The sequence below is a fragment of the Sturnus vulgaris genome, chromosome 3 (genome assembly GCF_052056855.1).
Source record: "Sturnus vulgaris isolate bStuVul1 chromosome 3, bStuVul1.hap1, whole genome shotgun sequence".
NCBI classification, from domain to species: Eukaryota; Metazoa; Chordata; class Aves; order Passeriformes; family Sturnidae; genus Sturnus; species Sturnus vulgaris.
In genome coordinates, this window is record NC_142245.1 from 53,533,335 (window position 1) to 53,545,392 (window position 12,058).

General features: G+C 37.6%; 1 protein-coding gene across 4 annotated transcripts in view; it reads left to right on the forward strand.

Moving 5' to 3' along the window:
* ADGRG6 (adhesion G protein-coupled receptor G6) overlaps positions 1 to 12,058 on the forward strand; it is a 110,743-nt gene that overhangs the window by 32,752 nt on the left and 65,933 nt on the right. For all 4 annotated transcript variants that reach the window (XM_014888617.2, XM_014888623.2, XM_014888624.2 and 1 more), the window contains one exon: positions 9,424 to 9,765. In XM_014888617.2, coding sequence (XP_014744103.2) covers positions 9,424 to 9,765 — 342 coding nt within the window. The remainder of the gene's footprint in view (positions 1 to 9,423; positions 9,766 to 12,058) is intronic.

Here is a 12,058-nt window from a genome sequence, read left to right on the forward strand (position 1 = left end):
TGTGCTGGCATCCCACCCCAGAGCATCAGCTCTTACCTTTCCAGGACCATCATAAAGTTTTGGAGATCCAGCACATAACAAATACTGATAATGTCAGTACTTGGATGACTCCCCTGAGGACTGGATAGGATGTTAGTCTTGAGAAGTCAAGATGTAAGTTCACTGAAATGTCCTGTCCAAAGTGTCAACAGCCTGCATATGAATGGTACACCTTAAACCTGTGTAAAGTTCCAGTCCATCTATGCCTAATGAAAAGATTAGGAATCAAGTTGTGGTTTATATATTTATTTATGAAAAAACAAATAACATAATCTTTCTCGGTGTAAGACCATGTTACACAGTTGTGTCAAGAGGAAGTACAAATCAGCTTCTGTTGTCCTGGTTTTAGTGAAAAACCTGTTTCTGGATTTAGTAGTAGCTGATTACTGCCTATGCTCATCGTAAATGCTTCCTGAGTCAGTAATTTACTATTCTCATGTCTGCTTTTCTAATCTTAACCTGATTTGAAAATTAAGCTTGGCTCTTCCTGATTTTTTTGGTACATTATTACTGACCTGAAGGGTATCCTGAAAGATAATTTTGATTATCATGTTAGAAACAGGATGTAATACCACCTGTTTCTCCCAGATTTCTGTGCAGTGTTTGAACATCAAAACTAATGAGAACTGCTCAATTGGCTCCTGTGAAAGACACCCAAGACAGAGCCTTGTGCTCAGCCTCGCACGGCTTCGTTTGCTTTCCCACACGTGCCATGGCCACCTCCACTCCAGTTAGTGGGATATGCCCAGGGCTGCTCTCTGCCTCAGAGGCCAGCTCATGCTGTTTTTCAGGTGCACACAATTACAAAACACTAGGGTAGCTGTATCCAGGCTGCATGCTGGGAATGGCCTCTGACCTGTGCTGGCTGCTCAGCCGTACCCAGGAAGGGTTTGGGGAAGACCTGTCTGGGCTCACCTTGAGCTGCAGCCATATGGGAAGGAGATTGGGATTGTGTCCACGACCAAGATGGAGCTATTAATATTGTTCCTGGACAGTTGGTTGAGATTAATTTTAAAGATAAGCCATGAAGTTTAGAATTTCTCAGTTACGTCTCATCAATTATTTTATATCTGGAGGGATTCAGAGATCCTATTAGATACTTGAGAAAATGTCTCTGCACTTTCTGAGTTTTTGTTCCCTGCTTTGATAGTTTTCAGGTCAGAGTTCCACAGGCTGGCATTGTTACATAAGAGAAAACATTGTCTTTTATCAGTTTTCAATTTGCCACATATAATTTCATTAATTAAGTGCTTTGTTCTTGTCTTACAAAAGAGAGAAAATAATCAGTTCTAATTCCATGTGATGACAAATTTAATTTGTTAATAAACTGATAAGCAATAAGGGCTAGAGCAACAGGAAGCAGGAATAATAAGTGAATTCATAGACAACAATTACACTTTCATATAAGTCCCTATACTAGCCTGTAAGGAGATTTTTTTTTCCTAACATTTCATTATTCCTAGGTGTGCCAACTGGTTCATCCATTTAAAGCATGTGTTGCAGGACATAAAGCATCAGCAAATGATGATGCAAGGCAAGCTGATAGGACTGGCCCGGGCATAGTACACTCTTTGTCTCCTGGCTTCAGTGGCCAAAACCCAATTGTTGAATTATTTTGTGAGAGCACAGTCTTGTCTTTCATTGAATTATAAAAGACTCTGCCAGGGTTATGTACTATTTCCAGTCAGGAATATGGAGGCTTTAAATTCTGGCTGGGTACAAGGAGTACTATGAAGATGAGGCAATGGGAATAGTGCAGAATGAGAGTCTGGACTGAGTTTTTAATAGTGCTTAAAATAGTGATTCCTTACAAGTCAACCAAAAGAGTCACATTTGCAAGTACGAAGAATAACACAGACACAAAAGATTCTTGCTAACTACAACTTTATTGTACTTGTGCTCTGCAAAATATATGTGATTATGTGTTGCAGAATAATAATGTAAATTTTCACTCATATAAAGCTTATAAAATTTTATTTTATAAAATATACCAGTTATACTACTGATGAGTCTATGCAGGTGATTTCACAGAAAAACTTGTAATGTTTATCCTGCTTTTCCTTATTTTCTGTATTCTGCAGCTATTAATAATTTTAAAAAAATTAAATTTTAGGAATGTTTTAGAAAATTACTTAAATTTTACTGAGCTCCATTTTTTGATGACTCATACTACACTACCTGGAATTTTCATGACCTGCAGTTTGACTGTTCAGTGTTTGGAGAAATTAAAAAAAACCCAAGGGTGAACTGAAATGTATTATTTCTCACCCAAACTGTCCAGCATCAAAGCCTGCTACTGATGCCTTTGTAGAGCTGAAAGTTAGTGTAACATCCTACTAAAAAAGGGTGATGGGATGGGTTTGAACCCTACCCAGAGGAATAATGCTTATATTTTTAAGTGGGAAGGCCTGGGAATAAAAGGACGTTTTTAGAAAGTTCATGTCTGACTTAGAATTAAATCTTGCTTTTCCTGGTCTTCAGACATAAAGTAATTTGGTAAGGAAATTCAAAGTCTGAAAAGAACTATTTCGTTGCAGTTTGGTGCAAAAAATCAACCTCCTTCTCCCCCCAAATTCAATCAGCATTACTTAATTACATGGTAACCATATTTCCATATGCATCTTCTGTGTTTAAGAGTGGATCTCTCTCCCTGACTGGGTGTTTGCCAATGTTTGTCCAGTCATTACTCCTTTCATTAGAAGGAGAAGAAAGTGGTGAGAACTGGAGAGGATGGCCCAGCCTTCCTCAGTGCTGGGGTCTGTGTGGAGCCTCCCATGTGGCTTTCAGACAGCAGCAGTTATGGAGTGATGCTTTCCCATCCAGCCTGGAGGGGGCTGCAAGGCTGAAGACAGGACTGCAAAGCTTCAAATGCAGGACTCAAAGACACCATTGTGCAGGAAAGGACTTTATAAACAGTTGCTGAATTTTAAGTCCATGCTTAAATTCAAAGCGTATCTGTGAGGTTATAGGATTTGCTCAAGACTTTTGCGAATTTAGAGCTGTGCACGTTATAGAAATGCTAAAGTAGATATTGTTACATATGATGATTACAAATCCGGGGGTGTATGCATTTATACACAATCACAGGCATATTTCCAAGCAGTAGACCACAACCCTGGTAACATCGTTTGTGAAGGGACAAACTTTTGTACAAATCAGAATGAGTCTCACTTCCTTTCTATATATTGCAGAGATAATCCTTTATTTTCTTTTTAAATCTGAATGTTTAAATAGAATTAGGATTGTCTGTTTGATTTGATAATTACAGTTCCTGCAAACATTAAATTAGGTGTGGTGTATAGTAATTTTTATCAACATAATGTAGCAGAATAAAGATCTTTTTTGAGAGATCATACAGCTTCTACAATTTGGAAAGTAAATACAGAAGCAAAAATAAACCTGCCACATCTCCTCATTTGAACTTTCCCAGACTGAGCTCAATCAAAGGGTGGCTAGCACAGAGAGCAGAGTGCATGGTTTGGTCTGCAGAGGCTCCAGAAGTGTTAGACTTCCTGTTTTGCATAAACAAATTGAAGAGGTTTTATCTCATTACTACCTTAAATGTGAGTAACCAGAGCAGAGTAATACTTTATGTTCAGGGTGAATGACAGGATATTTCTTTGCAAATAATATGCTCACACTTTGCATATGGACATTTTTCTAGATACACAGATTGCCTTTATGTTCAAAATTATTTCAAGGTGCAGATAAGCTACTGTCCAAGTCTATGCCATAGGATAGCTGTTTTTGGTTTGGTGTTTGTGTCTTGCTGGAATAACACGGGTTTGTTTGTTCTGTAGCCATTCCAGCCCACCCACATCTTGGTGGTTTGGCCCTTCCTTGTGCTTGTCTGCAGGTGTGCCCATTGCTGACCTCATTCACCCATCTATTTACAGTCATAAATACATCTAACCTAATGTTTGGCCGTATTTGTGTTGTGATATCCTTGAAATAGAAAAAACCCTGAACAATTAATTGCTTCTTACAAAGCAAAACATTTTTCCGCTTAATGTTCCTCAAACTAGATGTTTTTTCATGCTGTGACACAAAATGATTGTAAAGTTTCTCTTTTATTTTGGGCATCAGCTCACACTTGCAAGTGCCTCTGTTTCCTGTGCCACCTTCCTGTGCATTCTTATGACCATCTCTCTTAGTACTGCCTTTTAAAATGTATCTAAAGTGCTTAAAAGTTCTCAGATGTCAACATGAAAGCAAATTATAATTAATTCTGTACTGCTTTTTTATGTCTAAAGTGCTAGGCACTCTAGCTAAGATTTTCTGTGGTTTAGAATTGACCTAATTCTGTCAGGCAGGGGAGATTTTGTTGTTCCCTTGAATATGACTAGAGTTAACATAAAATATTGTTGTTTTGTTTTTTTTTTTAAATTCAATTCCGGAGCTGCATAGATTTATTACAGGATATTTTCATATAAAAATTGTATCCTCACAGAGAGAAGTAAATTTAATTTTTATGCCAAAATGAAATCTAGCAGCATTCTGTTTTATGAGGGAACATTTTAATGTATTTTTGAAAAATACTAGTGGTATTAATATAACCCACCTCAGCTGTCATTGGTTTTCTGTGCCGCTGCCTAAGCATGTGGAGTCATTTACACTACTGTCAGGTGGAAAATGCTGTGTGCTTCAGCTGTGAAAAGAAAGTTCCAGTGCAAAGCATAACTTAGTGTGAAAAAAAAAACCAGATAATGCGCAAACTGCAAGTATGGGCTCTTCTCCCACAGTGACCTTGGTTTTGTTTGATCCTAACCTTCACAAAACTTGGGTCTTTAAGGCTGAAATAGACAGTGATCCAAACTGGATTGCACTCTTACGAAAATTCTTCGCCAAACAAAATTTGTTGTCCAGAACTTCACCAAGGTTAGGTAAGTGCAGAAATGAAAGCAGGTGGAAAGGTAGAAGTCAAAACTCATGCCTGAGAAAGAAGTGCTGAGTATTATAGGACAAAATACACGTTTTAGGGACAAACAATGACAATAGAAAGAAGTAGAGAACTGTGATAAACTAGAGGAAAATATGAATATTAGCACAGAATTTGGAGGCAAATGCTGGAATGTGTTAGTCATTCAAGAAAAAAAAAATTCAGAAGAGAAGTACCAATGTATGGTATAAGATTATATAAAGAATGTTTCCTTCCCAAATCTCCAGTTAGGCATTGTAGCTCTGTGTCTGGCTGTGGCTTCAGATCCCCACAAATGACTCATGAAAGTCGCTTTTGAAATTGTGTATTTCAGTACTTACAGTTTCTTGATGAGTTCGTATGGTGGAATTCAGTGCTGGGACTCTAGAGAGGCAAAGGCAGTGGACAAAACAAGCTGAACAATAAATTTTGTTTCATAGGCTATGAGATTTGCATGTACACGTGAGTGTTTGTATGGTGCAATCATTAATGAGTCAGATATGTTTTCCTTAGCCCCTTAGTTTTAGGGCAGTCTTCAGATGATTCAGCATGGTCTAGGAAAGACTAGGATAGGGTATTTTCTGCCTCATACAAGTTAAAAGGTATATATGTAAAATAGTCAGGAAACTCCTAGAAGAGAGTGAATGGTTTCATGGTTAGGAAAACTGGCAACTGTCAGAATGGGATACTATCCCTGATTTTACTGGTAAGTTCTTATTGTAAGTGATCCAATTGCTTTGACCAAAATTTTCTGTTGGGCACTAAATGCTAATTTTTTGCATTTTCTAAAGTGGGACAGATTGTCAAAGTGCTCTCCTAGCTACAGTTTAAAGTCACTAGTAGTGTGCTTTGCATATATAACCCTGTACAAATGCAAAGTAGTAAAGAAAAATCAGAAGTTTCATTTCATTGATGAGGGACCCAAAATCTGTGGAAAATTTTTCCATTTTTGCCCATTATCTCCATGCCATAAGAAAAAGCCATTTTCCCTACAGTCTGTTATGCTTCTGAAGTCAATTAACATTTTTGAATCACTTAGATAACTTTAGTGAAAGCTCTAACTAGCTCCAGAGGAATGTATTAATTTCCCTTTTCCGTTTGTTGAAGTATCACACTAAATATTTAAATATTCTTTACTATAGGAAGTGTGAGTATGATGCAAGAAAAAATTAATTGTGAAATGAAAACCATACTCCAGTGTATTCTCATGACGGAAACAAATGAATTGCCCAACAAAGCTTTCAATTTAGGAAATATTGAAATTAAGTCCTTGATTTCATTATCTGAAAAGGGTGTTCATTTTGGTTTGGGAAAGAATAGAGAGGGAGAAAGAGAAAGGCCTTTATTGTATAAAATATATTTAGACAGTGAATTTCCTTTGATCTGTGGTGGTAAAAATTACTTGACAGGCAGATTCTGGATATGTGGGGCTCCTAACCAGGAATATCATAGCTAAATTTGTTCCCATTAAAATCAATAAAATATCTTGGATTGCTTCTAGAAATGTTTGTGGTGTGTATTGCAACAAGTATTCATTCTCCACAGTTCAGAATTACTCTGGGCCAATGGGATTGCAAAATATCTGTCAGCTTTGGCTGACAGCCTAACGTTGCCACAGCAATTTTTCTCTTTAATGAGTAAAATAGGTGATGTTTATAGAAAAATAACTGTCTCATGAGAAGCTGTGCAAAACGTTCCATTTAAAACCATGCTGTTTATATATAGTTTTGTTGTTTGTTTTCTTTTCTTTTTACTTAGTAGTGTGGACATTTGCATGAAAACAGGATACTTCTCCTTCAAATTGCAGTCATGGACAGAATAGCTACTATACCAAAATGGAGCCAACCCACTTAAAAAAAAAACCAACTATTTTGCTTACCAAATCTGTTTCTTCTGTGTATGCAAAGTTTTGAGCACTTATTTTCCTACCTAAATTTAGGGGCTGGTTTTTTGCATTAGTTCTGTAAAACCAACAAAACAATATGGATGTAATAAAATGAGAATACATTTCTGCCAAGACTAAATTATTAAATAAATCATAAATAACATTTGTGTTTCAATATTTACAGTGACATCAGAGATAAAAGTATTTTTGTTATATGTACTGGCTTTTTCTTTTTACACAGCCTAGAAACAGAGATAAATACTCGAGAGAGAAATAAATAGAAAAGCTGAGTCTTGTTTTTGGTTTGTGATGATCAATAGAATTAATAAACACAAAGAACATTAGAGTTCTCTCTGATGGACAAATTTGATTTTTCCAGTCTCAGGTTGAGTGTAATATTCTACAAATTAGGGACATACACTTTTACTGACAAGTAGCATATTTTCTCTGATTTGGCAATGTCTTATAATGCCCTCAAGATTACTTTAGGTGTCCCAGGATGAATCAGTGTACATTGACACCCATATTCCTGTAGGTATTTACATCACTTAACACCTTAGTCCCTGGCTTCAGGTCCATCTGAGTGCCCAAGGAAAGTTCTCAACTGCACAGAGAGCTCTGTGTCATTTTTTCTCTGGCAGGAATGAGGAGAGTGAATGAGGTGTGCTGCCAAATCCTCAGCCCCTGTAAGCCCTTATCCCAGCAATCAGGATCTCGGATCACAGAGCCTTCCAGCTGGACACAGCTCCAGCCAGAGCTGTCTTACAGGTGCTCTGCCCTGTCGAGGCTCACTCGCCCTGGGCTAGGAGACTGCCTGCAGTGGCGTGTGGCACAGAGCATGCTGCTCCTGTTCCTCCTCCTCTCAGTCTAAGGTGGTTCTTTAAAAACTGATACCTATCTGTGCAAAATCCACTGGATGAAGCCATCATCTCTTTGTGCAACTGCAGGATTTAAAGTCACTATACTAATGAGTAAATATTCCCCCTCTGGTTAATAAATGGACCACCAGGGTTGCAGTGCAGGTGAGCATAGTCCTCTGACTGTAAAGATGTGCAGGGAAATTAACAATGGGCAAGCTTTTGTTCGTACTACACAGATCAAGTTTTTGAATTCCAGGAGCACCACTTCTCCCCAAAGCTGCCTGAAAATCTTTCAGACAATCTTTTATTCCAACTGGAACAAATAAGTATCCCATTGAGCTTTCCTAGTGTAACCAGCCTGCATTTGGCTCTGAGAGCCTAAACAGTCTCTTTACCTCATTGGGGCTATATGAATTCATGCTTTGAAAATAAAAATTATAAAAAGTATGTAAAATATGCCTCTTAATTCGAACTGCAGATGTAAACTGCATTTTTGTCATGCAACTTCACAGGTTCAGGGTCCATTTGCCTGGGCCAAACACCACTTAAATGTGACTGAAAAATATCATGACCCTGTCTGGAAAGAAATATCAAGGGCTCTTTGGAGAAATTAGTTGCATTTATTCCTATTTTATAACTGTTCTGTATGTGATTTACACTTGACAACTTTTAAAGTTTTTTTTTTTTTTTTTTTTTTTTTTTTAGTTTGGGCAACTAATAATGCATATTTTTTTCATCATTGTAGGACTTGACATAGGATTGTGGCTTGATGAAATATTTATAAATAATTCAGCATAAATGGGCCTGTTAGTGTCTTTGGTTATCTCTTGGTGATATTCAGTTCCCACCTATTTTGTGCAGTGCTGCTTTGGCAAACTGTTACAGATTTCAGCAGCAGGCAGTTCACGGTAATTATATAATATAATACACTAAGTAAATATATGATAAATGTGAAAATGTTAACCAAACAAGAAATGTAGCCCTGGGGACTAACTTGGCTTGAAATTCTCATGGGTAAACACAGCAGATGAGCAAAGGAGTATGACAAATAGAGTAAGAATTTCTTAAAGCCTGACTTCCACAAATATGTCAATGGAGCTGAGTCAGCATGGGAAGTACACAGTAATTTACTGTTGATTCAAAAGCCAGTAGCACAGTGCTACCCTTCTGGGTGATGTGGAATGCATCAGCTGCAAATGCAGATGACTAACCTTCGGGGACTGCTGCTTCAGCTGCTCTTCAGCCCGACTCTTGTGCTGCTCCTTTCCAGGGACACTTCTCTGGAAACAATAGCATGTCATAGAGCTGCTGGGATAACCTGCAGTCAGCATCAGACCAGCAGCCAAAAAATGTGACTGATACCAGTCATCTTTTTATAAATTGCTGTTTCAGAATTTGCCTTTCTGAATTGAAAAATGTTGCTTTCACTTTGCCTTTATCAAGCCAATATACATGGTAAATATATGTATCATGTGCACAAATTATTGCTTAGCAATATCACTTATATTTCTTTGCTATAGGATTTCTTACATAAAGTGTGCTTTTGCTATACTATTCCTCCAACATTTTCCTCACTAGAAACAAAGTCTTTTTCTGCCTTTCTTCCTTCCATCTCTATTTTTTTTTGTATAGAAATACATTTAGTTATTGTGTTGGCGGTTACTTTACTCTTAAGTTACATCTCTGCCTGACCTCCAGCTTTTCTCTGTTTTTATCATCAGCTCATGGATGCTATGACTGTAGGACCGTGCTAACTGACCCCTCTGGAGTTTTCACCTCTCCATGCTTCCCCAGTGACTATCCCAACAGCCAGGCGTGCAGGTGGATCATCCGAGCACCTCATGGATTTATCATACAGCTAACATTTATTGATTTCGACATTGAAGAAGCTCCGGGCTGCATTTATGATTCACTGACATTAGACAATGGAGAAAGCCCAATGAATCTTTGTGGCATCACTGCCAAAGGATTATCCTATAATTCTACAGGAAATGAAATGATCGTGTCATTTAAAAGTGACTTCAGTATCCAAAAGAAAGGTTTTAATGCCAGCTATGTACGAAGTAAGTCCAAAGCATTTCATACCATTATAGATGTTACAAGGAAATATCCTGTAAGGATTAGAATGACACTTCCCAAAGGAATCAAGCCCTCCATGAGAAGATAATGAATGGATGAGGCTGCACTTTGCAGGGTTATCTTGAATCTTCTGTTAGCTAATTTATTTTTCTTTGGATCAAAATTATTTTATGCCAGGACGTGACAAGAAGTGTGTTAGAAAAACTTTTCACATGCAAAGATTGTAGGCCTAACAGTTCTCTCCCTGCCAATTTATGCTGGAGGATTTGGAAGCAGGATACATGTCCTCCAGGTCAGCACACCTGCAGAGGGACATTGAGACCTAAAGGAGAGCATGAGAGGGAACTTAGTTGAGCCAGAAAGGTCAGCCTGGACCTCTGGCCCAGTGTAACTCCCAGCAGTGGGGAGAAGTTTGTGCAGAAAGCAGAACCTCTCAGAGTTCATCCAGCCTCTGGAACAAACTCCCAGGGATGAACTGACATTGCAAAATGGCTACCTGTCATTCCAGTTCCTTGACCTTTCCTTCCTTCCCTAAATATGTAACAACAGTTTTAAAGGTTTTTAAAAGACACTCATGCTTTTTTTCCCTAGAGGATTAGCATACAAATAATTTCTGATTGGTGTTTGGCTTTTTGTTTAGAGCATTAATTAGAATTAAATAGACAGTAAATTAGACAGTAAAGGGCAGTGAAGTAATGAAGGGTATTAGGACAGTCACTGACAGGCCCCATGTGTGGCTCACTGTTCATTTCACTTCAGGGTTATAGTTTCCAGTTGCCTGCTCTCAGACTCTGTAGACTTTCTTTCTGTAGTGGTTGCACACCTTAAACTGAACACTAGTATTGCATTTAGCCTTTACATTATTGTAGCATAGTTATGTTCTGCAGGTTGGCTGGCTATAAAAACACAGAGCAAGGAAGTTTGGCAGTGACTTTTCAGTCACAAGCACATCTTCCTCATGATTATTTTAAAATATTTATTACACATTTCATATAGTTTTAAATAATTAAGATAGTAAATCCCAGGAATCATAAGACAAAAAGAGGCATGATTGTCATCAAAATCTGTGTGCAGTCCTGAAAAGAAAAAAGGTGACATCACAGAGAAGCTAAAAATGCTTCTCTCTACTGGGGTCCTTTCATGCTGACAAAATAATGTAGTAATAATTGTAGGAGCACCTGTTTTCTTATGTAAGTCGAATCAAATTTTCTGAAAGGCTTCTCTGTTTGAAATTAGCAAAACTCTTGCTTGTATTGTAAGAAGTTGTAAAATGAAGTGGATTATAAAAAACTCATATGCATTCAGATTATGCAAAATTATTTATTTCTTTATTCTTTAATATTTTAATAATTAAGTATCACTGTAAGAGATGAGTTCCAATTGGAATTAAAAGATGCAACGTTGACCTCAGCTGTGTTTAGTAAGGAGAGGGAAAGTCCACAAACGCAGGCAGGGAACCCTTTGTGTATATATACCCACAGTATTGTATTGTTATGGAAGCAAGAGTATGACCTCCATGACAAATTGAATCGTACCTTATGCTCATGGATAGCACCATCAAAATTAAATAGTCTTGGAAGATAGCCTTTTGTTTTGAAAAAGAAGCCTATTCTCCAGTGTGAGTAAAATTGTCGAAGACCTTCACCAGTGATTTATATTTTAATGTTTCATATGTATATTAGTTCAGAAGCTCTGTGTTAAGGCTTGCTGTTAGGCACCTAGATTGAGGCTGGCTTCATTTGTTTTCATTACTCCAAATGTGTAACTTTCACCTGACATCTTGATTTTGACTGTGGATGATGGGAGAGCTTTCTGCATTCTTCTAGGGCAAATTATAACTATTTTCTACTTGTTGCTCACACTTGTACAATCATGTAACTTTGAGAACATAGTGACAGACAAAGATCATAGTAAAATTTAACCTGGAAATGAATTCAGAAAAGGGTTTTGGAAAAGGGATCATAATGTATTGCTTTCCTTTCTAGTTATAAATGCATGTGGAAAATAGGATTATCAGTGTGCACACTAACACTGAAATGAAAACACATCCACAAGGCAGATGTCAGTACTATGCTCTGCTATGCTTGCAAAGAGTTCCCAAAGCCATCTAAAAGATTGCACACCCCTTCATTTCAGATCATGTGAAAAATTGCACATCCCCTCACCTCACATGAAGTTTCAAGGCTTCTATTCAGGCTGACACCGTCTTTAAATACTAAAAATGGGAGCAAAAGCATTAATTTCTCCCAGAACTAGGGGAATGCTTTTATATTTTTT